Raw genomic sequence first — 26,347 nt, 5'->3', positions numbered from 1 at the left:
AGACTCAAGAATCGCCAGGCCTCCACTGAAATGGGGAAAGGAGAGAAGCAAATTGGTGGGAGTAGGGGGCTAACTCTTCATCAACTCTGTAGCTTTCCCAAAGAAACCACCTAAAGCCTGCAGGTCGGTTAATTACAGACTAGAGGAGTTAAGAAATACGCAGCGCCTGGGCAACCCTTCCCCGCCCCCCTTAGTGGCAGTATCCTGGAAAACTATAGCGCAATATCACAACCAGGATATATGTTTCCCTCAGCTTCTTTTATTGCCACACCGACTCCCTCCGCCAACGAACTTTTACTGCTGCCATGATTTATCCATGCCCCAACAGCGCTTACACCCAAAAGACAACAAGGTCGAGCGCTAAAACGGCAAACGCGCAGGGACCAGCGGACCCTCCACTCCCTGAGCCAGGCGCTCAGAGCCGCAGGCCCCGCCCCTTCCGCCACGGCCGACCAACCGACTCCGGAGGACAGAACCGGAAGTGGACGGCAGCCCTCCCAGGAGCCCCCGCCCAAGATGGCGGACCTCCACCGCCAGCTGCAGGAGTATCTCTCCCAGGGGAAGGCGGGCGGGCCGGCGGCCGCGGAGCCGCTGCTCTCCGCAGAAGAGGCGGAGGAGCCCGCAGCCGGGGCCGGGTCGGTGGGGGCGTGGTTGGACCGCGCAGGCCTGCGCTGGACCTGGGCGCAGAGTCCTGGGGAGCCGGCAGCGGCGGGACCGCCGTGCATCCCAGGCGTCACGCGCGCTCAACGGCTGGCGGCGAGCGGCGTGTGCCTGCTGCTGGCCGCGCTCTGCTTCTGCCTGGCCGCCCTCTACGCGCCCGTGCTGCTGCTGCGCGCCCGCAAGTTCGCGCTGCTCTGGTCGCTGGGCTCGGTGCTGGCGCTGGCAGGCGGCACGCTCCTGCGGGGCGGCGCGGCGTGCGGACGCCTGCTGCGCTGTGAGGAGGCGCCGTCGCGGCCCGCGCTGCTCTACGTAGCTGCCCTGGGCGCTACGCTGTACGCGGCGCTGTGGCTGCGCAGCACGCTGTTCACGGCGCTGGGCGCCTGCGCGCAGGTCGGCGCGCTGCTGGCGGCGCTCTTCGGCCTGCTCCCCCGGGGCGCCGGCACCGCGCTGCGCCTAGCGCTCGGGCGTCTGGGCCCCGGCGCCGCTCTCGCCAAGGCGCTACCCGTGTGAGGCCCGGGGCCCGCGCCGTCGGAGTGGACGAGGAGCCCGTCCCCGTTTCGTGCCTTCGGAGTCGACGCGGAGCCCGTCCCCAGGAGGAGCCATCGGAGTGGACGCGGAGCTGCCCCAGGAGGGGCCGTCGGAGTGGACGTGGAGCCCGAACCCGGGGCCCAGCGCCCGCCACACCGAAGACTGTCCAGGGCAAAGCAGCTCCTTTCTGTGCCTCCGGATCCGTAAACTGAGCGGCTGTTATAAAACCGAGATACGAGCAGTCTCGGAAGCTCCTCGATTTCAGCATTTTGTGCTATACTCTGTAGCAGGTGCTGTGAAACACGATAAATTGCTTTTGCGTTAATCGCGGTCTTAAGACTGCACTCAGTAAAAAATAGCTCTGCGGTTTTAATTAACTGCCCTGAATGCTCTTCTCAGATTTCTTTACGTTTGTCATTTAAAAAATCCACCGGTAAATTGTAGTAACTTAGATACACTAAATTTGTTTTCTTTGGCTCTTGGAAATTATTTTCCCTTATTCTTCGATGTGAGTGGATCTATAAAAGTATCAGATTAAACACTGAATTTAGCGACCGGAATTTTCCAAAGTATTTTTGTTGAGGTTTATCTCGATTTTTTTTTTCTTTTAGTGAGATTGTAAATATAAGGCCTTATAAAATTAAAGGAAAATTGGTTCTCTTTTAGGTGACACAAGCGATGGACCAAGATGCACGATATTCAGTAAAGTGCATGTAAATGCTGAAAGGTCCGTGGCAGAACTGAGCTAGAGGACTCCTGGGAGACGGGAAGATCATTCTACATCCAGTTTCCATATTTGATGGAAACCATGGATTTCTTCAAGGCCTAATTTTTCATTCCTAACTTTATGATCTGCTTTTTAACTATAATTTATACTCTGTAGTCTGATCTTAATGCAGTGTAATGGGCCTTTCATATCTAATGGCCAAATTTCCTTCATTGTGGGTTTAGCACCTACTTTTGTCTGGCACCTTATTGTATACCTTAATTTATTGCCAGAAAGTATGGGCCCAATATTTTGATGAGTCTAGAAAACTACATCTTTTGTCACTAGTCATATATAGACTAGGAAGTAAAACGTATCTAGAATTTTAAAATTCTATGCTAGTGGTTGGTTCTCAATTCACATGAGAATTACTTGAAGAGCCAAACCTCAGCCCAATCAGAATCTCTGCGAGGTGGGAGCTAGGCATGAGAATTTTTTTAGAGCTCTCCAGATGATTCCTTTCTCCTTAAGGTGGAGAACCACTGTTCTGCATGCTGGATTGCACAATTTGAAGATAATTTTTTCTGGGGCTGGGTTCCAGTGTTGCCTGAACAGGTTGTCAGGCAGCAATAGATGACTGCCTCTTTGTGCAACCTCAAGATTTATTTTCATAGGTCCTGATCAGTGTCCTAAGCCCTGCTCCAAGAAGTGGACACTGAAGTGACCAGCGTCCACACCGTAGACCTACCCCGCCTCCATTTTCTCTAAGAATGCTGCCTTACTCGTGTAACCCTGTCAGTACACAGGCTTACCTACCTCAAGAGGAGCAACCAAGGGGGTTTGTAAAAGCAAATCCACTGTTTCAGGGACTGATTTATTTTTGTGACTTGGAAAAGTTATACCTTTGGCTGCTCTTTCTACCCCCTAATTATTCTGTGTTCTAGTTCTAAATTTCTCTAGACTTTGCACGGCTGAAGATTTTACAGATGTTCAGTCCATTTTTACGTTGATGCTATTGTATCTTTTTAAAAATTGTTTTCCCGACATCCTCTCAAGAATTCACTGTTTGGAAATCTAGCTTTTATAAATTCAAACCACAGTATCTTGTGTGTATTTTGACAGTGATGCTTTAAAATACATATATATATACATACACAAAGTATTTAATAAATATGTAATGTTTTCAGTTTTCTCTAAATGAGTTTATTCTCAAAACTTCATCTGGCCACCTGCTTACTGAGGTACTGTGTTTTTAAAGTTAAAGCCTTAAAATGTTATGATAAAGTTATTACTACACTAATCTCGGGGGGAAAGGAGCCTAATCTCTGTGTGGGTTTGCTCTCTGGATCCTTTTTTAGGTTCTTAGAATTTGATTACAACTTCTTTTTACCTAAATGTGTGTTTACAGTGAGGTGCTGATAAATAGGATGTTTTCAATTGCAAAGTAAAAAGTGAAAATCACTTGTAGGCTCCAGATTCTAACCCCCTAAAAAAAAGCAGTATGTGTGGGGTTATCATTTTTATCTGCAGAAATGACTTAGGTTTTAAGGTTTTTTTAATTAATGGGGAACCAGTTGAGGTTTTATATACTCTCCAGCTATGCCTTTTGTAAACCACTACTGACAGTTTCCAGCACAACTAAATTTGTCAAGTAAACTGAAGCTGGCAAAGTAATGAGATGTTAGGGTGGCCACAGAACTATCCTTTGAATAATAGCTTTCTTTTTATAAAAGCAAAGTAAGGGTCAGTATCCTGGGGTATCTCAAACTGAACTTTTGGCTTCCAACCCAAAGTGGGCCAGATGTTCCATTTATATAGAACTAAAGGAATCTGCTGTGGATGAGAACGTCCTGGCTTACTTTAAGTTAGAACTATCCTCTGCCTTAAACATGGTGTTTCCACATACTATGGAAGAGGAAGAAATTACTTTGCAAGATTGTTTCAAGAGAGATTCTGGTCCATTCCTTTTCAACTTAAAACAATTTGTGAAATGATTTACTTATTCAGAGGGTATGTGTAGTTGATTTCTGACTTACTGCAAGTTCCTCTCATCAGAAAAAGGCAACTCAGGTCTAAGGTGTGGTTACTAGGAGATGGAGATCCCTGCTTGTACATCCAGAAGACTTTTTCTTCAGTGTATAATTTTCCATCTGCCAGAAACAGCAGGTCTAATTAAGGCTTTGAAGCTACTTCAAACTATGTTATAGTTTTGAAATATTTCTCACTCTACTAGAAAAAGGTGTGACAGAATGGCTAGATAAGGATTTGATTAAAACCAGAGTTCACCGATGAATTAATTTAGATGACAGATTCCCATCAAGTGTGCTCACAAATACGAGCACTAACTGGATACCCCTCAGCAGACTGGACGTGGTGGTAACGGTTTCCGTAAGGCAAGCACTCAACGACTAGTTTTCTGTTAATTCTTGCTTAAATCACATTCTGTATTCATACAAAAACAACTTAATGGTTTTTTCTCTGACAAACTGTACATATAGAAACAAATTTCCAATTGGACATGAACTTAAATTGGTGGAGGTGCTCCATGTCTCGTGACACTTAAAAAAAAAGGATTCCAGCTTTTATCTTCACAAAACAATGTGGGAGTCGGGGCAGTGGGTGGACAGGACAGAACAAGGCCGGCGACTCCGCGCGGCCAGCAGCAGTCTCGTCGTCGTGAAGACCTCGTTAGGGGCTCCTGGGCTTCGGCTGCCCGGGAAGGAGCTCAGGGCTACATGGTGCAGGTTTCCTTTTGTTTCTCTTGGTGAGTCCACAGGAAGTTCTTAAATACTGTCCAGAGAGGCCCAGAGGGATGGAGCCCCAATTTCTACCGACCCCTCCCACCCCCCCTTGAAGCTCCTCGCCGTGGCGGACCAGAGTTCATGTTACTCCCTCTACCCCAGTTACTGCCACTCCGGCCCCCTCTCGAAGGGGTACCACTGCCTGGAGGGCCCCCAAAAGGTTCATCTCTGTGGTATCCGTCATGGTGATCTCCATCCAAGGAGCTGGGACGCCCGGACTTGGGCACTCTCTGGGAAGGTCCTGGGCCCCCTCGGCCTGAAATGACACAATGATTTTACACGTCACTTTTTAATATCAGAGACAGTTAATCAGTAACTCCCGGTACAAACTTTATGACAACAGTGGAACACTTCGGGGTTTTTCTTTGAAACAGAGTCCGAGGACATCAGCATGGCACTCAGAGCACTAGATGCTGTGCCTCCACCCTTTGTGACTCCCCCTCCCCTCCATCCAGTCCTGGCTTGTGGCCGTGCCCCTCAGCCTCAACTAGACGTGTACCCCAAGGACGGGACACCGAGAGAACACGGAGCACCTTCTGGAGGTCATGGACCGTACTGAGCATGCCTACCATCTATGAGAGGTGCACCTTCACCCTCCTGTGCCACCAGGGGGACCTCGGGGAAGATTGGAAAAGCACTGGCTTAACTTTGGAAGAAACTTAAGACGTACCAACTGCTGACGACGTGAATTACAAGGATTCAAACCAGGGTAAGTGTTCACTATGCTTATCCCACAACTACAGGGCACTTTGATTTCCTTTTAAAGAACGAAATAAAAATATTCTTGAAAAACAAAAAGCACAGAAAGAAAAATACTGGCTTTTAGAATTATTCCTCCCAGGGATAGTTTTATTTATTCCAGACTTGGAAACATAAACCTCTAGGTATCATTAAAATTCTGACTTTTAAATTCTTTTTCTCTTGAGATGATAGGATTTGGCCACATCCCCCATAATGCACCATCAGAAGACTTTTGCCAAGTCTCTCCTAAATTTTTGAATGGAATTTGAACCCAGTTAAGACAAAGAGGTGAGGAAAGCCAGCCAAAGGAGTAATTCTGGCTCCTGTTCCTTCGAAGTTCAGCCTGGGCCCACCTGAAGGGACCCTGGCAGAGGAGCTGTCAGCTAGCACATCGGGTCCACTCCAGCCACGTGGCCCCAGCCCAGGACCTACAGAGGTGTCCCGACAGCCCATACTGACCAGCAACAAAATGTGTGCTTGGGTGGGGAGACGTACTGATGACGTGAGGTGATTTCTGAGGGTTCTGCACTGGGAAGAAGCAACCAGCCATCAAGAACAGAAGGCAGAGCTGTGTAATGAAGTGACTGGAAAGGGAGGCAGGTGAGCCGGGGAGTGGAGCACAGGCTGGGGCACACGGGCTGTCTTTCCAGCAGCCTCTGAAGTAGGCCACCTGTGCAATGGCCCGGCCTAACCTGCGGCCAAGCTGTACTTAGCATCTGGTAGCTATTACCCTGGGCTAAAAGTCAGTGCTCTAAAATAAAGATCCAAAGTTGCAAGTTGTAGAAATAATCCATTGCTCCCCTGGGGGAAAAAACCCTCCCAGACCATATTCCCCAAAGTCTTTGTGACTCTGGGCACAAGCAGTGTTCCTTCTGGGCCCATCCTAAAAAAAACCCACAGACCCTGAGAGAGGACAATTCTTCCTGCCACAGAGGACACCCTCGAGGGCTCAGAGCAGCCACTGGTGGACAGCACATCTGCCGGTTAGAGCAGGGGTCTCCCAGAAAGTCAGATCAGCAGAGAAAGTGCTGGGGCAGAGAGCTGGAGTGGAAACGTGCACAAACCAGGGATTCCTGGAAGCGAGTGGAGGAGACCTGCGCAGAGGGCCTGAGCTTGCGGTGGGCCAGTGAGAGCGCCGGCTGGCTGCAGTCTGAGCCCAGACTGCATCTGTGCTCTGTCTGGGAGCATGTGCCTCAGCACACTGCGAGCCCTCCCTGGTGGGCAGAGTGGGGAAAGGACCCTCAGGACCGCAGCGGGGGACAGACAGAACCGGCACATACCGGGATGGGGCTGGCCTGGAGACGAGGCTTCGGGTGGCCCCTGCAGGCTTAATGGCAGGGTGGTGGCGTCCGCAGCCCCAGAAGTGTAGGCACCGGCCCCGCTTACCTTTGCCTCCTCGGTCCTCGGAGGGACCCCCTGGCGCTTCCATGTCTCTGTGCTCAGAGGTCCCGGGTCCATCGTGCCAGGGTCGCTTTCGGGGCGGGAGGGACGCCATGTCCATGCCTTGGAGAGAAGAGGACCGCTCTCTGCTGGCTGGGGAGTGACCGTCGTGAGGGGGGTGGTCGGGGCGGGGAGCGTCCCGGAAATGTTCGTGACCTGGCCCTGAAACAGGAAACACAGATCCACAAAGCTAAAACCCTGACAATCTCATTATGTTACCGCACGGTGTGACCAAGAGCAGGCAGAAATTATGCCGGGTAAGCAGCAACTTAAAACCAACACGCATTCATGCAAGAAGCACTCCCTGAACACCCACCATAAGGCCAGGCGCACCACAGCACCCAAAGTCAAGATTAGAAATCACATACCTCCTAAAAGAGGAGGAGGCAGGTAAGGTCCAGAAAACGGTTCTCAGACTCTTTAGTTTCAGGATGTCTTTACACTCTTACAAGTTATTGTGGACCCCAAAGAGATTTCATTTATGAGCGCTCCAACAATACTTGCCCCATTAGCAACCAAGACTGAGAAACTTTGGTTCATTTAGCCGTATTTCCCCCTAACGAAACAGTTTCGTGGAAGAGAGGTATTTAATATCTGGCTCATGGAAGAAGCTGGATTCCCACGTGCTTCAGTGTCCAGCCCACGTGTGAAAGGCCACCCAGCCCGCCACGGAGACGTGGCGGCTGAGGGGAGAAGCCGGGGGCCCAGGAGGGTCTGCAGGCCCTCTGCGCGCTGCCGGCCAGGGCCACCTTGAGCCACAAGCAGCTCCACTGCCTCACCTGGCTCTCTGTTTCCATCCCAGGAGTCTGGTTTCCGGCCTCCTTCAAAGCGAGGGAACTCATCAGGAGTGGGAAGTAAGCCCTTCCTCCCTCCTACACAGGGAACAAAACAACACCGCACTCAGATGAATACTGCAGGCGTCTTCGCAACAAGGTAACCTTCCCCCCCAGCTCTCCCAGGTCCAGGGTCCCCTGCTCACCTCGGGGGGTACCCCGACCTCGGCCTCTGAGATCTCTTCCTCGGGCTGCTTCATCAGAAGCATCAAAATTCTCCTCTGGCCCAAAGTCTTCAGGACCAGGAAAACCATCCCTTCCTCTGGGGGGAGCACGGCCCTCGTGTCTCGGCGGGGCTCCTCGTCTGAAGCTATTGGGGAAAAACAGCAGAAAATCCGCCTAATGGAATACCTGGCAGCTCTAAGTTTATGTTTCAAAGACACAGAACAATATGAGAAGGTATGACACGATGTTAAGTGGGAGAAAAACAAAAACAAAATACAATTATGTATTTTCACACATTTCCCAATCCCAGTATGACAGGCAGAAACAGGCAGGAGGGAAAGGTACCAGAGCGTAGGGTATTTAATTTTCCTTCAGGTTTTTAGGAATGTAGCAGTGAGCACTGTTATATCATCCAGGTGCTTTACATGTATTGTTTCATTTCATTTCATCCTCACAACCACCATACGAAACTGACACTGTCATTAACTTTATTCTACCCATGAGTACACTGAGGCTCAGAGAGGTTAAGCCATCTATTTAAGGACACACAGTAAGTGTTCAGATTTGAACTCCTACAATCTTAATTCTCAGCCCAGGCTCTTCACCACTGCCTCCCAAATACTTTTCATATTACCATTTACATTTGTACAAGGAATATTTATTACTTATATAATCAGAAAAAAGGGGGTTACAGATTCATGCCTGCTAACTGGACTGGACTTGTCTGGGGGCATCTGTTCTGCCAAGTGCCCCAGCCCAGAGCCTCAACTCAGGGGCAGGCCTGGCAGTCATGAACTTCACCAACAGCCCCACCCCGCAGCTGACTGGGGTCCAGGCAGGCACCTGGCTTGCGGGCAGCCCACCTGCTGGCAAGCTGGTGCCTGAGCTGGGGGATAGTGTCACCGTCTCTCAGGAATTCTGGAGCTGGGAAACTAAGTTGGCCGGGAGTGTTACTGCAGCAGGGCCATTATGAGGGCACCAGGGCTGCAGCAGGAGCCTGTGGGGAGGTAGAAAAGGGGGTCTGCCAGCAGGAAAGGTGCGTGAGCCCCCCAGAGAGGCCACAGAAACCGGAGAAACGATCAGAAGAGGGCAGGGGCTTGGGGCCCCCTCTCGGGCCAGGCCTCCTGCTTCCCCCGAGTCTCCATTCAGTCCTCGTTTTCTCCAACGTTTTATTCTGAAATCTTCCAAACTTACACTAATGATGAGAGTAGAGAGAAACACATGCACACACATCCTTTACACACACATTAATTCACCGGTTCTTCAGATTTTGCCACCTGGGCTCTGTCTTTTCTCTGTCCATCTATTAATAAATTCATCTTCTAAACCATTTCAAAATCAGCTTCACCGTGACGCTTCCTCCCTGGATCCCTTCCAAGAACAAGGACGGTCTCCTACATAACAGCACTGTTATTGCTCTAAATAACACGTGATCGTATTTAACATGTAGTCCAATTCCAATCTCTCCAATTGTCCTCAAAACGTCCTTTACTTGTCTGCACATACAGGTTTCAGGCAGGATCACACACCAGTATTTAGTGATCATGTCTCTTCAGTCTACTCTAGAACAGTCCCCCTCCCGCGTTTTACCTTTCATGACCTCAACACTTCTGAAGGGTCCATCCAGGTGTTTTACAGAATGTACCACAATTTGAATTTACCTGATTGCTTGCTCATGATTGGATTCAGGTAGAACATTTTTGGCAGAACTTAACACCTTCACAGTGATGCCAGTCCGTCTCATTGCTTATGATGCGAATGTGTAGAGCAACCAAATTTCATTGCTACAAAGGCCCACTTTGTCCTTTGCAGTTATGTAATCTGTGGGGTGACAGTTCGGCAGTTCGAGAATATCCCGTTTCCCCGCCGTCTTTGACCCAATGCTTTTAGCATCACCTGGTGATCCTGCCTGAAGCAATTATGACACTGGCTGCTTAGAAAAAAAGTCATTTTCTAATTCTATCACCCCTCCTACATTCACAGCTTGGTGTTGTAGGGTAAAAAGAGCTCGCCCCCCTTCACTCCACCATTCCAGCTGTGAAGCTACCTTTCTTGTCCTGGGCTAACTTACTGAGCCACACTCCTGCGAGCAAAGGGATGTGCCCCGACGCTGGTGGAAGCAACCCCTCAGGTAGGCTGGGACTGACAAGAGCAGGAGCGTGTCAGCAGAGGGTGTGGCTCCCCTGAGACAGACTCAGGGAAGAAGCCCCAAACAGCAGGTCTCTTTTCTCGTCTGGGCACCCACCGCACAACTGCGCAAGCTACAGACAGACAGCCAGACTCTAATTTGCCCTAATTAGAAAACCCCTCCTGTTGTGGTCTAAACGTTTGTGTCCTGGGGGGAGGGCACAGCTCAGTGGTAGAGCGCATGCCTAGCATGCAAGATGTCGGGTTCAATCCCCAGTAAAAGAAAAAGTAACAATAATAAATTTTAAAAATAAATCTAATTAGTTCTCCCCTTCCAAGGAACATAAACGTTTGTGTCCTACCCCTGCCCCCCTAAAATTCATGGTGAAGCCCCATCCCCCATTGATTTTGGAAACGGGCCTCGGAGAACTGATCAGGTTGGATAAGGTTACAAGAACAGGGCCCCGGGATGGGCCTGGTGCCTGTAAGGAGGCGCCACTGAGAGCCTGCTCACCCTCTTTCCATCACGCATGGACAAAGGGTGGAGGTGGCTGTCTGCAAGCTGGGAAGGGAAGTCTCAGCAGAAACCCATCCTGCTAGACCTCGATCCAGGACTTCCAGCCCCCAGGACTATGAGAACTCAGATTTCTGCTGTTTAAGGCCCCCACCCACCGCAGCCCGTGTACTTGTTACGGCCCCCTGTGCTGAGTTGTACACCTCCTGGCAAACGGACCCCTCTCAAGTACATCTCCTCCTTTAACTGCTTTGTTTACTCAACAGTTACCGGGCAGCTGTGGTCTCAGTACCGTCACCACCACTGCTCCGGGTCCTGAGGACCTGCCCTCAGGAGCTGACATGTTCCCAAGAGATACAAGTAACGTGGAAATAAACACATCACTTACTGTCAAGCAGTGCTAAGCGCTCTGAAGAAATGTAAGGCAGGGTAAAGGAGCCGGGGGCAACGGGAGGAGAGAGCTAAGTGGACTGAGCCACACACAGCTGGGAGGCTGTGTCCCGGCAGAGCGACAGCCAGCACAATGGGTGCAGGACACGTCTGGCCCATCTGGAGAGAAGCGCGCAGCGCAGACAGCACCAGAGTCCAGTTGCGGGTCTGTCACTGACTGATGGAATGAATACAGCACAAATCCATGCACGCTGAAATCCGAAACTGCACAAGACGCAGATTCAAGAAATCAATGAAAGTTATGTTGATGCCAAAGCCACTGGAAGTGAGGCTCCTACAGACATACGAAGCCACTTCAAAGAGTGAATACTTGGATATCATTAAGAGAGGCCCGTAAGAAAGCTGGGAGCTCGAAATCTTTTTATTAAAAACTCCCCTCTGACAGCTGCTTCCCTTAACCCCCCAGTTTCACCCTCGCGGGCCATTTTCTCAACACAGCCCAGATGAGACCGCTACTCCGGACTCAATTACCTACTAGCAACACTGGTGAGAAACATGATGGGGAAGGACAAGGGAGAAGGCGTGCCAGGCAGCGTGGCCCCGCAGTCCGACAGCTCCGCCTGAGGCCGCCCCTGCCCCAACCACCAGGTGGCCTCCCAGAGTCAGGAACCGCTCGCCTCTCGTGACCACTGTCTAAATGCTGACAGTAACACCCATCTCCCTCCTCACTGTAACGCTTAAATCAAGCAACATCTGGCACATGGTAAATAATTATCATCACTGATTATTCCAAGGCTCACGTGAGTTTACTAATTCTTGCTTTTTCCTCCGTATTTTTTTTTAACCCCAAGCAAGTTGAGTGTTCAGGCCTGACCTCGACCTAATTTAAGTTTAACAGCAAGATTATTTTTCAGTTTGATTTGACTTTGTTAAGCTCTTTAGGCAATTACATAAAAACTACCTACTTAACAACTCCTTTATTCTCAATCTAAATATCTGTCTCTTATTTCATCATTCCAACCAAGAGAACCTACAGATTTCTAATCAAATCCAAGAAACTTTAGAGTACATTGATTCTCTTATCTCTTTAAAAGGACCAAAATATAAGCAAAAAGAAAAAGATTTCTAAATTGTAGAGACAAAAAAGAACCACAGAAGAGTTAAAAGGCATATATATTAAGTCTAAACACTAAACCTAAAGAGGGTAGGGCACTCTCTTCCCAAGTGAGAGAGGAAAGAGACTTCCGTGGAGAGAACAGGTGAAAAGCTCTGGGGAAGAAACGAACCCCAGGTATCTGCCCACCTTTCTTCTCTGCGCCCTCGAAAGCGTGGGTCGTCGGGGTCCCGGGGGAAGCGCTCATCTCCAGGTCTGCGGCCTTCCCACGCCCCTGGGGGGCCCCGGGCTGCGCCCCGGCCATCCCCTTCACTGAACTCCCTGTGGTCAGGAGGAAACGGAGGCCCGGGGCCCCCACGCCTCCACTTCTCCTCTTGGGGTAAAGGTCCTCCTCGCCCCTCAAATTCACGTAACCGGTGGCCAAAGCGCTTGTCGGGGTGGAAGTCGTCCGGTCTGCTGAAGTCATCAGGGAAGTCCGGGTGCGGGCCGCGCCTGTCGGGGGGGCCCCTGCAGTCCTGGCCGCCGCGGAAAGGCCCCCTCTCGGGGCCGTGCTCAGGGCCACTGCCCTGCTCGTGCCGCCTCTCAGACATCGGGCCCATGTGGTGGTTTGGAGGCCCCCGCGAGTCACCTAAAGGAGACAAAACTGATGTTCAGCAGGTCCTCCCAGAATCCTGCCGACACGGGTCTGATTTTCAGCACCTTAAAACCTCAGAATGCATTCTTTTATTGAGAATGTTTTCCCTCCTCAGCCCCCAGCATACTTAGGAGACATATGTCTTTAAGGCCTCATGTAAGGGAAAGAACAAGGGTTTTGGGGTACAGATTTCAACTTCATCGCTCACTAGCTAAGCAACTCAACCAAGGGCAAACGACTAATCTCAAATGAGATCAGCAACTGCTGCTGTGAAGATGTGTTTAGAAAACATGAGAGCGCCTCACAGAATAAGCTTCCCTTCCCTGTCTCCGTTCGTTCCTTCTGCGATTTCGCTGGGCCCACCTGCTCCGCCCCCAGGGAGGAGGCATCAGAGAAAACTCCCGCTGAAGGCCAGGAAGCCAAGCACCAGGAGCTCACCCCTGCACCTGCAAGGCCTGCAGAGCCCGCGGGGGCCCTGGGGCCGAAGGGCCAGGACCGCTCTCCTTCAACTCCTGGTTCACTTCACTGGATTTGTTAACTCACACTCGGATCCTTAGCAAAATCCTCATGAGGTACGTGGAACCCTGCGCCTCTCCAGTAACTGCTCGGTGACCAAACAGCCTCGCTGTACTTCAGTTTCAGGGTTTATATAAACACTTCTTCTGCCCATTTCTGTGAATGATATCCCTCCGCTGTAATATTATCACCATTCTTTGCAGACAGTGCTTCAAAACCTGTTAAATATCTTTTAAACTATTTTAATATATGTACAAAGTACTGAGTAAAAATGTACTGAAAGAAAATGGAAGGAGGCCAGCTCCACTTAGTTTACCACCTAACTTTGAAGGGGTCTGTTCTGGCCACCGAATGATTACTGCAGCCACTGTAAATGTCTACCTGTTTTCAGTCAACATCCAATTTAACTCAAACATTTTTTAAAGGAGATATCAAAGGGACACTCTTGCTTCTAAAACAACTCAGTTTTCAAATGAAACTCCTCCCCTCACCAGGTGGCAGAGGCTTCACTGCTTCTCCCGCAATAAAGATGCACCCTTCCCCTTTTATCTCCCTTGGCCGCAACTCTCACCCGCCCAGTGTCCCTCCTCTTCCAATTTTACTCACTTCTCTTGGCCATTTCAGTTCCTCCTCACCACCCAGCATGTGTAAAACACTTGCAAATCTCAGGATAAACATACACTGTTAGAAGGACTCTCTGTCGTCTTAAGCTCTTCCTTTCCCACCTGCCTTCTCCCTTCCTTCAGTTAACGCAACCTCTCCACGCTGACCCAAGCGCCTTCTAGGCTGCCTCTGAGTTCAGATGTCCCAGACCCCCTCCTTCTGGTGCACAGCCCCTCCCTTCTCGGCAGGGTGCTGCAGCTAACGGCTTCTTCTCTGACCTTACGCTGCTCGGACTTGGTGTGAGCTCAGACACAGCAGACCCCTGACCTGAGGAAGCTGAACACATTCCAATCAGACTTACCTATGAATCATAATCCTCCCATTACCTCTATCTGCTTAAAAGTACCCTGGCTCCTCCAAGGAAAGAAACCCACCACTACAAATTAGAAGGGATGCGACGCTGGGGAATCCAGTAGGGGGTGGCAGGGCCACTTTTTCGGCTCTCCCTTCTCCCTTGGGTCCCTGGGAGGAGAAAGAGGAGGAAGGGAGTGGGGAGAGAGAGGTGAAGAGAAAGGGGGATGAGCAAGGAGGAGAGGGAACAGGCGGGACAGACACAGGTGGGAGAGGGAGAGAGGCAGGCTCTCAGTTTGCTGGTGGCTGCACTGAGGGTAACAGACTTCTCTTGGGTCCCCAAACCCAAACCCTCACTCTGATTGCTTTCTCTCTTTTGCCCTGTTGGCCACCACGCCACAACCTGAGACTAAGATAAACATTCTCCTAATTCCTTTACCGCTCCCTTGCCTACCGCTGATAACCATGTAAGTTCAAGAGTAAGCTTTACATTTCCAAAGTCCTAGGTCTGTAAATGCTGACCAAGGCTCTTCTTCACCTGACTAAATGGGGACAAGGAACCTAATGCACCGCGAGGCGCTGTGGGCTCAGCCCACTTGAAGCTGCGGGGAGTCCAGCTCTGTGTCGGGCACTCTCCACGGTACTCACGGTCCTCCGGTTTGTGTCCCCCTGTGAAAAGGTGCCCTGAACACCGACTCCGGCTCCAAGTTCACCTCCCCCAGCCCTCACGGCCCATCCTCGGCTCTCCGCCCACTTCCCTGGGGCTCTGGCTCCTCCCACGGCCCCTGCAGGCACCCTCTTTCCACCTAACTTGTCTCCACACGGCAGTTCTCATCTGTGTGCCTCCCACAATGACAACTTGAGGCACATGGCTTGCTTCTTCTCAAAGGGTGCCAACAACATAACCAGCTACAGAATTCAATGTATGACACAGTTTGAGGGGACAGAGGGGGTGATGTTAAAAATACTGTTAAAATCTCTGAATTCTTTATCCCATCCAAAAAATGTACGCTGAAGCAGTGCAGCTCCCTGGGAGCACTCAGTCAGCCCCCCTTCTTTCCCCGGAGGTGGACGAGGCCAGCCACGCGCAGTGAGGGGCTACTGCCCCTGAGCAGCCTGGGCCCAGCTGAGCGCCTCAAGGGAACCGCGGAAGATGGAGCCATTACCTGAGATGACTATGCTCTTATTTCCGCATTCTATCCATTACTTACCAATAAAACTACTGTAAGATTTACCCGAAGGTGGTGGAGAGAGCCCCCCACTCCGCCGAGCAGACTTTACCTTTGTTAGGGCCGGGTCCTGGTCCAGGGTTAAGGGGCGGGATGCGGCCTTGCGCCCCCTGCTGCCCTAGGCCTGGTATCAGGGGCGGGGGGCCTGCACTCTGTCCTTCCTGAAAAGATGTTTTTAAAGCGGGGGTGTGAAATCAAAGGCTTGTGCTTCATCAACAGCAATTTTATCACAACGTGACAGGATAAAAACACTAGGCGGCCCCAAAGCTTCCAGCAGTAAATATAGAGCTAGTGACATTATAGCAAAATTGTCCTTAAATTGGGGGGGGGAAGGAGATACTTCTCCAGCCATAATAAAAGGAAATGCTTATTTTAAATCTGCTGATAGGTTTTATTTAAAGCTAGATCTTTACCTGTAATGCCAAGCAAGAACCTTAACGGAAAGTCAGAAATCATAACATAAAAAGAACAACGCTCTGCACAGAGAAGGAACTTACGGCAAAAGTAAAGACCTGGAAATCTGCCAGGACAGGTAAACTGCTCTCACATCCACGATGCCTCTCTACCTACAGACAACAGTCCATCCTCTCAAGAGGTTATTATGGCTGGGTTTAAGGGGGAGCAGGAGAGTAAGAAAGGGGTCCCAATGAGCAAGACATTCACTCACTGCCGCCTCCTTCCACCCCTCTAGTGAGCACCGGCTGCTCATTCCCAGCCTCCTTCCCCAGACCTCGGCTTCATGGGTTCCTGCAGCTTCTGTCTGATATAAGCCTGCTGCTCTGATCCCGAGCCTCCTGGCCTCGGAATCCCAGAGCTCAGCCCCAGTTTGTCCCTGGTCCTAATATTCCGTGTTTTTATCTAGCCATGTCTAAACTCTGATTCCCCACACTGCCCAGTGACCTTGGATCTAGTCTCCTGACAAAGAAACAAATAAATAACCAAATATTTATATATATGTATTTCAAAACCGTCAAGAGCAAACCTGTCTTCTCTCTCCACACCAGCTACGTGAAAGAGCTGCCCGGACAGGACTCACTGGCAGCCCTGCAGTTACGAACGGCATCGTTCACCCAGTGCCAGTCATCTCCACACTCCTTCGTCTCTTGTCCCCTCTGCTCAAGGACAGCTCTTACCAGCATCTTTCACACTATCACCTTAACACCTGAAAGCCCTTCCATTCAATTTCACCAAGTAAAACAACTGGTTTAAATAACTGACCTGATCCACGTTAAGAAAGCCAGATCTCAGAATATAAGAAATAGGAGCAAAGACTTTCATCAGGCAACTCTTGAGATTTGAAATGCCCTATAAGGTATTAAACCTCCATTCTCATTCCACCAATACTTCTATAGGCCAATTAAATTTTTAGTGTCATTATGCTTTTCAGGTATAAAATCTTTTACTATATGACATAATAAAAACTCTTACTGAATTGTCCCCAACAGGGCTGTCCTCTTGAATCCGACGTTTATATAATTTAAGTCATAAGGTGGCAGCTAAAGTTCATTATGTTTTTATCCTCCAAAAGGGAAACTGTTAATTTACTAACATAAGGTAAGTAGGTAAATATTATAAACAAACACAAATATACTGTGTTAATAAAATATAGAATACTTCAAGTTTTAGGGCAGTTCTGGAGGACAAACATAGCTCTATTAAACATCTAAATTCTGAAAAGTGTCCAATAAACTCTGGAAGTAAATCCAAATGCCATCAGATCCTTCACTGCTGTGACATTTTTAAGTTCTGTAAGGTCTGCTGAAGAGCGGCATGTCATCTCCTTACGTAGCTAGTTATTTTAATTCAGTGACTCCACTGGTCACCCTCACATTACAGAGGTGTTTTCTACACACGTATCAGCAGCTTGCCCTCTTCCAAGTGGAGACCCAGGGAGTCCACACTAACTCACTCCTTCACTCACTTTTGGTCCACAACTGACTTCAAGGACACCAACCCAGTTGTTCCTACCCAAATAATGCTTCCAGTCTATGACTTTCAGAAAAATGTAAAAACCACAGGCCAAACAGTGTTCACTCCATTCCTGCTCCCGAGGTCTTTCTGTAACTCGCCCCAGGCAAATGGAGCTCTCCTCGCCCCATCCCTCAAGCACAAGCTGAGCACACGGGTAATAAAGCTTGGCTGAATAACAGAATCCTCTGAAAGGGCCACGAGAAGTTCTACGGAAACGCCCCCTCCTGTAAATACTTCCATCCATGAGCTGAAAACAACTTGAACAGAATTTCATCCAAAGGGTCACCACTTGAAAATGCGCAAGTCTGGACTCGGAGATCTCTAAAAGCACTCACTGAAGTGAACAGTGAGGTCACGGTCTACGGTGAACTCCTGAGTTAAACACCTTGCACTATCTTAAAAAGTAGAGCCGACCGGCAGGTCAGCAGGCAGAGAGAAGGTGGCTGGGCCGTCTGGTGAACCCATGAAACCAAGCCTCCAGCGCAGAGAGCCCAGGAGAGGCAGCAGCCCAGAGCCAGCCCCGCGTCCTCCCAAGCCACAGCCCTTCTGGAGCCCTGGGACACTTGTGAACAGCATTCAGGTCAGAGTTCATCTTTCCTGGAAGGACCTCTGTGAAAACACATAGTTTCAGAAGTAAAGCTTCATACTGCGATCTAGTTCATGGTCTATTTAATCATCTGTTTCTCTGCTCAGCCGTGATGCTAGTCCCCACCACCACCACTACTGAGAAGACGTTCTACCAGCTGCGACTGCCTTTCACAGCATTCAGAAGTGCCGCCTCAGTGCAGAGTGTGTTTTCCCCAAATGTTAATTAATGCCTGCAAGTTGGAAAAAAAATAATACCTGGTTGAAGGGGGCCCGGGGCCCATCACCTAGCAGAGCTGTTTTCTGCTGCTGGAATGGTATTGGCCCTTGAGATGGATGTGGCCCTCTTGCCGGGTTCTGCTGTCCCTGAGGTCCAGGGGGCCCTTGCATGCCACCCTGGGGTGGAGGTCCCAAAGAGCCCTGGGGCGGCCCCTGCTGACCTTGTGAGCCTGGAGGCCCTCGCAGTTCCTGCGGAGGGCCCAGCATTGATCCTTGGGGTGGAGGCCCCTGCATGCCCCGCATCTCCTGAGGCCCGTGTCCCAGCAGTCCACTTGGAGGATGAGGTCCTCTCATCTCTTGAGGCGGGTGGCCCAGCATCATCCCTTGGGGAGCAGGGCCCTGATTCTCTCGGGGGCCAGGAGGGCCCTGCATTCCTCTTGGATTCAATCCCATCAGAGGTCCCTGAGACACAGGACCTTGGATCCCTTGAGATCCTGGCCCGCCTTGTATCCCATGAGGATGAGGAGGTCCTTGCATTCCTCTGGGACCAGGTGGTCCCTGCATACCTTGAGTACCAGGAGGTCCCTGAGGGCCCAAGTGACCCTGTGGGCCAGGTGGGCCTTGTGGGCCTATGTGACCTTGTGGGCCAGGCGGACCCTGAGGACCCATATGACCTTGAGGACCAGAATTACCCTGTGGTCCAGGTGGTCCTTGAGGTCCCAAAGGGCCATGAGGTCCAGGATGTCTTTGCATTCCTTGGGGCCCGTGCATGTCCTGAGGCCTCGGCAACCCCTGGGGCGGGCCCTGGGGTCCTTGTGGTCCCATGAATCCTTGTGGCCCCCCACCTCCCTGATGCAGTGGGGGACCTTGTGGTCCCATTTGTCCCTGGGGTCCAGGGGGTCTAAACTGCCCCTGTGGACCTGGAGGCCCCATTTGAGCCATGTTCATTGGCATCTGCTGAGACGGATGAGGCTGCTGAAAACCTTGAGGAATCTGAGACATTGGGCCTTGTCCTGGAAAGGGCTGGGGTCCCAGGAGAGGGGTGCCGGATGAAGGAGGAGGCTGAATTTGCTCAGCCTGCTTCTGTGCAAGTCTTTCAATTTTAAGTTGCTGGAAAGAAAGAAAAAGCATACTGATAAATAAGCCAGAGACCTTAAAGATGACAACACTGCCTTCACTTATTTCGTTGGAGGAGCCTCAAAACAATCATGTGACGTCAAGTGACCTCTTAATGCACCAATGGTAACCAGCGTCTGTATGGCACTCAAGACGTTCTGAAAGAACTCAGGCTGCCAGACTCACTCTAGAACACTTCTTTTTAGGTGCTGGGAAACAGCAGCACCTTTAAGATGGATTATTTATATCCGTCTTGATCAGGGAAAGCCCAACAATCTACTAGTGTTTCATTCTTACAAGAACAAACCATCTGCTCTAGAGCTGACAGAAAAACTCTTATCTGTGGATAAATAAGTGAACCCAAATTAAAACTATGTCGGCTTTATCTTGTCTAGTAAAAATGTAACTTAGATCTACTCACTGCTTGACTGACCTGGTTTTAGAAGTCTGAGAAACAGGATTCTTTTAGAAACTAGCTTCCTAATGCAGCAACAAGAAACGGTGCCACTCATCAGACCCACCCAAGTGTCCCCTCCCTTCTCCTTCAGGGCACGTCAATAAAATGTGGCATGCTACTCTCCTAGATCATCCCGAATCCCCCCAGAAGGGCTTCACGCACCTCCAGCAGCTGTGGGTTAGTGTACTGCAGCGTGGCCATCTCTTGCTCAATTTCTGCTTGTGTTTTTTTCTTCTCTTCCAATTTAATGTCCTCTTTTCTGTCATTCAATACTTCGTTTGGGGCAGGAATTGGAACTTTATTTTGCATCCAAGCCTTGGTAAAGAAGAGAAGATTAAAATATGCCCTAAGTGTGTAAATTATAATGACAGAATGAGAAAAACCACTCTGTAATGTCATTGGCTCATTCCAACCTGGTGAATACAAGTCAGCTCACCTGATAAACTAGCTTTATTTCTAACGCTAACTCTTAGTGACACGGGAGTGAACTCAGACAAGCACATTTCTAGGTAGAAATTGCTAAGCTGATAAAAAAAGCTGTAAGATCTTGCATGTTATTAGGATATAAAGCCTGCCTGTCCAAAAAAACCAAAACACCAAAAAATGAAAACAAACAAACAAAAAACCTGCCTGTCTCTTCCAAAGGGCATGTGTGCTTTGTGTTGAGGGAAGAAATAAAGTGGAAGACAGACAAACAAATGTCAGAGAATCACTGTACTCTTTCTGCTCTGTCCCTTTTTTCCTCCTTCTGGTGGCTCAGACGATAACAAGCAGGTAAGAATAAGAGAGCATCTGGAGAAGGCGCATGACAGACTGAGCACTAACTGCAGAGGGGCGGCCGGGAACTGCGTCTAAGGATGCCTGAACTCCGTGAAGAATGCTCAGAAAAAGTCTGTGGTACAGAAATACCTTCAACTGATGAAATAATCCAAGAGAAACCGATTTCTGCACCTCAGTTAGCCTCACCCAGCAGCGTCTCCAGTGTCTGGACGCAGGAGCCACTCCCAGTCACTCACCTGCTGGAACTGGGCAGGAATCGGCTTTGCATAAGGAACTTTCTTCTGAGGGACTTTTTTCTGATCTTTTTGCATCACCTCCTCCATTCCCCAGTCTAAACCTGGAATTGTCATCTCAATTTCATTGGATTCATCTTTCCCTGGAACCATAAAGAGAAGTAGTTAGTCAAGAAAACGAAAGAAAGTGGCCACTTCATCAGTGAACATATTTTTAGAAGGACAGATTCTAAACGTATGCAGTTCACATCACTTTCATCAACATTTTGCAACACTTTGGCATTTTCAAAATAATTTAATATCATAATGATAAGAAATAGGTAAAATTATAGAAAAAGCAAAATTTATAGGTACAACGTCTCTTACCCATCTGTTCTTGCTCCATAGCTAATTTTAGCTGTTCCGGTATTCCCATCCCTGGAATCACTGCCAGGCTATTAGGTTCAAGGTCATCTATAAATAGGAATACAGCCATTGTCAGTAGATATCTTATAAATGTAGTAGGCCAATAAAATCAACACTTTATAAAAATGAAATTATTGTTGGTGATTTCTGAATCAATAAATTATAAAACTAAAATTAGTTTTGCTTAATCTTTTCAATACCCAACACTTTTATAACAGAATATCAGATTTCAAAGAAGGATAAATGTGCAAGAACCTCACCATATTCCACTCCATCTTCAGACATTCCAGGTAATAGGTTCAGATTATACCGATCTCGCATTTTATCACCTGGTCGGTTTCGGGTCCAAAATTTGCTGTCAAAATAAAAGTTTTTGGAGCAGGGAAGAGAGGAGTATGGTTTCAGTGTATTTCTGGTCACTTAACAGTACTAAGCAGTCCTCCGGCAAAAACAACACAAATTTACAATGCCCTATTCTAAAATTTTTAAATGTAGAAAAGATTTCTTTTTAATCAGAAGACAAAACAAAATTCAAATAACAAAGTCACATTCAATACCCAATCTCCTCATAATATATATTTATAATCACTACAAACATGTGCCTAAGAATAAGTCATACATATTAATACATCCATCTATCAGTAAAATGAGTATGTACTTATTTCCTGCTGCTTCATGAAGACAGTATCGCTTGTTATTTCTGATACAACTCTTACCTAGTGTGGTCGTTTGAACCTGAGCAGAGAATGTGTCCAAGAGGATGCCAAGCCAGACTCCAGATCATTCCTTCGTGGGCCATCTCCATCCCCCCCACTTCCTTCTCTACCCTGTAATGGCACCACACAAAGTAGTGTTTTTCACAGAATTTAACCTCCAAAAAAAACAAAAATAAAAACCTCCCCTCAAAACATTTTCTTTTAATGTAATGAAGCCAGCAAAGTCTATTACTTTGAACCTGGTCAGTTCCACTTGATTCAGGGGTACTGATTTGTCATCCACACTCTTTTATTCAAAGAGCACCTCAGAGGGAAGATGGCTCAGAATCAGCCTCACCACAGGAAACAAGGAAATGGGTTTTATTCTCCCTTCACGACTTCTATACCCAAAAACAGAGGGGCTCAGTCTTCCATTCTAAGCTGAGTTTACAGAATTGAAAGCTGTAGGAAGTCTCTGATACAGGACATATGAATAATCAGAAAAAACAGAAAATATGATGATTTTTACACTTTCAGGTGCTCCTGTCATAAAATTTACAGCTTCTTTACATAATAAGCATCACATACCCAACATGCCAGAATAACAAAGAGCCGTCAGACCCTCCACTTGCAAAAAGTCCTTCATGAACAGGATGCCAGGCCACAGCTGTAAACAAAACACGGGGAGGAACAGAAACTATCAGGATCTCAGAGCCCTACAGGTGACAGCAGGTGACTGTCAGAATGGGAGCATATCACAGCCCTGACCTGTAGCTTCTTTCTTATGACCTCGGAAGACTTGGAGCTCTTCTTTCAGGTTTCGGATGTCAAAAAGTTTACAGAGATGGTCACGGGATGCTGTGAGTAGCCAGTTGCCATTGAGATTTAATTTCACTTCCATGACTGTGTTTTTATGGGCGTGACTAGAAACAAAGCACCAAGAAGATAATCTGTCAGAATTCAAAACAAGTATAAATTAATATAATTGAAAAGCACATGGTTGTCAAGATGGCAAGAAGGTTGACCTAGAGGTAACACGGCACGTAACGTTACAGGACCGCGGTTAAAAGTGCAGGCGGAAGAAGCAGGTCAAAGACAGAGAGAATGTCCATCAGCTAAGCACGGTTTTCATCAACCAGTTAAAGGAGAAGCAGAGCTTTAGTTGGACTGTGAAGCAGGGGAAGCGCTTGAACACATAAATTAATATTCAGTAAAGCTCATTTAAAAATTGAATGAAGCATCTCGTTAAGACAAAGCATAAAGAAGGGCCCAGGGCAGTTTGAGGGTTAATTGGACCGAAAGACCCTGCAGCAGCTGAGGCCGGCACGTGCCCGTCTCTGGGGAGCACCATGCTGCTGGCTGTGGCCGCTGGAGCCGTGTGACGGGGCCGCCTTGCTCCCGCCTGCTCACTTCCCTGTCAGAGGGACCGGGACACAGCTGCTTGGTCAAAAAGATGTTGACAATGTACTCGTGTAACTGTCGATGTTTACAGATGATTCAAAGAGGAAATTTTATTATGTGGCTGCATCATAAATGAACACCTCACAATAAATGAGAACTGAGTCAAAAATGGAAGTGGGGGAGGATAGCTCGGCAGCAGCGCGTGTGCCTGGAGTGCACGAGGCCCTGGTGCAATCCCAGCACCTCTGTGAATGGGGGGAAAAAAGGTCTTTGCATCACCAGTATTCAAATGTGCTAACAAAAATGGAGGGCGAGTTTTTCCATAAATTGATGCACTGACATGGAGAAAGCCGGGCTGTGTCTAATAAACGGCACACACGGCAACTCCATACAGCGCCACAATGTATCATGCCTCCCCACCCCAGCTGAGTTACATTTAGGCGCGTGTGGCAGAACAAACATCAAGCCTTATTTCATCAGGAAGTTAGAGAGAAATCCTATTTAATCAGTAAGAAGTCTACAGATAAAGGCCATCTGTTGTCTACACCATTTTTTCAGGAATACACAGAGGAAAGAAAGCTGGAAGTGAAAGAATACACACAGCTTCACTCCCCTCTGCTTAGGGGCCAAGCCGGGGTTCCTATCACTTACAGTGTTGCAAGACTCTGCCCAGTCTTGGGATCCCAGAACTTGATTGGCTGTTGACTATCTTTACTTCCTGAAACAACTAACCCTTTTGTTGGATGCCAGTCTACACATTTCACATCAGCACCGTGCCCTGTCGGAAACAAGTTAACACAAAAATCTAATCAGCATATACATATTTAAAACAGGACTGCATTCTAATTTAAGCCAAAGTAGAGAAACCTGTGAAATGTTTTGATCTTAGTGCTCAGTCATCTTAAACTTCTTGAAAACCTCTTTGGTCTCTGTGTCTGGAAGACTTCTGGATATAACCACCTGTCTTTCTAGATGCCCAGGAACCATTCTCTCCTCCTGGAACTAAGCACATCTTCTCACTCACCTGCTGCACCTCTCAGGCCCCCATGTGTAAAAGCGCTTGAAACTTTACAGGATCTTCTACGGATTGTCAGAATAATTAGAAACAATTCTGGTCATTCACTTTAGCTTCCCCACTTTGCAACAGTCCTTATGGACCCAAATTCCTAAATTCAGATTCAGACACCACCACTTTCTGGAACAGATGTGACAATAGGAAAAGTATTCATTCCATCTTTCTGATCCCACTTCCTGAAATGCAGGATGAGAAACGTGATGCCTGCTTCACTGGCACGTCACCCGAGATGACAGGAAAAGCCAGCCTTGTGAGCGCTCACTGTAGGGCAGGCAGGGTACCGAGCACTCAGCTCGTTCATCCTTACGAAGTCCTGAAGCCCTAGACTGCTGGACTCATCCCAGTCTTCAGGAATACAGGGACAATCCTCTTACCACAGAGCCAGAGCGTGAGGTGACATCACAAATGTTACAGATCAGCTGTTACTAATAATCACTAGTGAAAATCAGAATTCATATGGCAGAAAAATTTTTTTTGAAAAACGGGGTGCTGTCCAAAAAGAGTGTCAAGAATAGTGTATATACAGCAAATGCCCGGAGAGGCAGGTGGAGAGTGAGGTAAACAGCATTCGAAACGGCTCCTTCTCTAACCTGGAGGAAATCCAGCTTCTATGAAAGTCTGAGGTGGGAAGGAGGAAGGATACAGGAGAAAAGAAAAGGAGGGACGCAGGGAAGAAGGAAGAGGCGGCACAGAGGCCCTGGGGGGTGAGTGTGCACCAGTGCAGAAGGGGAATTCGCAGCCCATAGAGGCAAGGACTGATCTAAGATCACACCCCATGCAGGCAAGCACTAGGGCAATGCCAGCTATCTGGAGAGCAGTTTGGTAATGTGTATTAGAAGCATGAAAAAAGTACATACCCTGCAACCCAGTAAGTCCATGTCTCAGAATTTACCATACGGATATAACTGCTGTCCAAAAAGACTGGTTTACAGGAGTGTTTTATCGATAGTTTATTTTTAAATGTCCTTGAATAGGAAATAAATATATTACAAAATAAACTTCGGTATGGCATGTGTTCAATGGAATACGATGCACCTTTTATAAATGATCCTACAGATAACTGAATGGTGATTAAAATGTTCATGATCCTGAGTCTATTTAAAAAAGACAAGACACCAGTGTGTACAGCATTCCAGACACCATCACTGTAAAAGACAAACAAATCAGTAACATGAGTGACTGTGTGCAGATCTATACAGAGAAAAAAGGCAAGAAGCCTAGACACCAAGCTGTTAACAGAAATATTACTACACTGGGTGGTAGTTTTAAGGTGATCTTATTTCTCTGTGTGTCTCCTATTTTTAACTGTACTACAATAAATATGTATTATTTTGTAACTAGGATCTGAAGGTGGGAAGGGGAAAAGAGGTTTTGTTGTTACCTTAATTTTATTAAGAAAAAAGAACTGAGAATGGAAAAATTGAATAGAAAGAGAATTGAGTCCCCCAGCCCCTTGCTTGCCTTAAGGACTTTCAGTGTTATTAATGATCTGATCCTAAAAAGATATGGCCAGGGAATTTAAAAACTTTAAGGGCCAGTATCTCCTAAAATTAAATATTATGGAATGATATGTATGTATTTTAACCAAATTTGAGTAGAAAGCACATGAGAAACCACTTAAAATGTGGTGCTCTGTGCAAAAGAGTTCATATTCTTGGCTGCCATCTCCACCCTCACCTTCTCAGGGACACTTTTATTACATAAAGAAAGTATATCTGTTTAAAGGAATTTGTGCAAAAACAAAAGAACTGTCAACCCAAAAGACGGGAACTATATATTTTAGCTGCTTTAATTTTGTTTTGTGAAGTTTTCTAAAATACTTAAGTAGAAATCAAACAAGGGAGAAATGCCATCCATCCTTTTCTGTTAAATGAATTTACTCACATCCACATCCATCACTAAGATAAAGCAAACTGACTGGAACTGATTCTTGGGTATTATTTTATTGGTCATTGTCCCTAACAATTTTATAGACTACTACTACCAGCAAACATGCACACTTCTTCTGTATGCAAAGCGTGTACACTGAGCGATCATTTTACATATGAAGATTATAAA

The 26,347-nt window shown here is 47.9% G+C and overlaps 2 protein-coding genes across 3 annotated transcripts in view; one reads left to right on the top strand and one right to left on the bottom strand.

Moving 5' to 3' along the window:
* The first annotated feature begins 444 nt into the window (after positions 1-444).
* Positions 445-3,080, top strand: SFT2D3 (SFT2 domain containing 3). The gene is made up of 2 exons (XM_074363445.1): positions 445-1,478; positions 1,855-3,080. Exon 1 carries the CDS (start codon positions 517-519, stop codon positions 1,168-1,170), a length of 654 nt encoding a protein of 217 aa, XP_074219546.1. The 5' UTR covers positions 445-516; the 3' UTR covers positions 1,171-1,478; positions 1,855-3,080.
* A 1,237-nt stretch (positions 3,081-4,317) lies between these two features.
* The window catches only part of WDR33 (WD repeat domain 33), a 90,484-nt gene continuing 68,454 nt past the window's right edge, over positions 4,318-26,347 (bottom strand). The window contains exons 8-22 of one of the 2 annotated variants that reach the window (XM_074363442.1): positions 23,866-23,992; positions 22,582-22,736; positions 22,402-22,480; positions 21,835-21,945; positions 21,379-21,473; positions 21,080-21,166; positions 20,717-20,856; positions 19,863-20,015; positions 18,167-19,237; positions 15,405-15,513; positions 12,209-12,647; positions 7,856-8,019; positions 7,656-7,748; positions 6,823-7,038; positions 4,318-4,951 (exon numbers count right to left, since the gene is read on the bottom strand). In XM_074363442.1, coding sequence (XP_074219543.1) covers positions 4,722-4,951; positions 6,823-7,038; positions 7,656-7,748; positions 7,856-8,019; positions 12,209-12,647; positions 15,405-15,513; positions 18,167-19,237; positions 19,863-20,015; positions 20,717-20,856; positions 21,080-21,166; positions 21,379-21,473; positions 21,835-21,945; positions 22,402-22,480; positions 22,582-22,736; positions 23,866-23,992 — 3,269 coding nt within the window. In that variant the 3' untranslated portion in view covers positions 4,318-4,721. The remainder of the gene's footprint in view (positions 4,952-6,822; positions 7,039-7,655; positions 7,749-7,855; positions 8,020-12,208; positions 12,648-15,404; positions 15,514-18,166; positions 19,238-19,862; positions 20,016-20,716; positions 20,857-21,079; positions 21,167-21,378; positions 21,474-21,834; positions 21,946-22,401; positions 22,481-22,581; positions 22,737-23,865; positions 23,993-26,347) is intronic. The other variant, XM_074363443.1, reaches the window with a different exon arrangement.

Source organism: Camelus bactrianus, chromosome 5 (assembly GCF_048773025.1).
Source record: "Camelus bactrianus isolate YW-2024 breed Bactrian camel chromosome 5, ASM4877302v1, whole genome shotgun sequence".
Lineage (NCBI taxonomy): Eukaryota > Metazoa > Chordata > Mammalia > Artiodactyla > Camelidae > Camelus > Camelus bactrianus.
This window is presented reverse-complemented; position numbering and strand designations above follow the sequence as displayed.

Excerpts from the sequence above, each read along its gene's own strand:
- SFT2D3 (XM_074363445.1), top strand. The coding sequence starts at position 517 with ATGGCGGACCTCCACCGCCAGCTGCAGGAGTATCTCTCCCAGGGGAAG.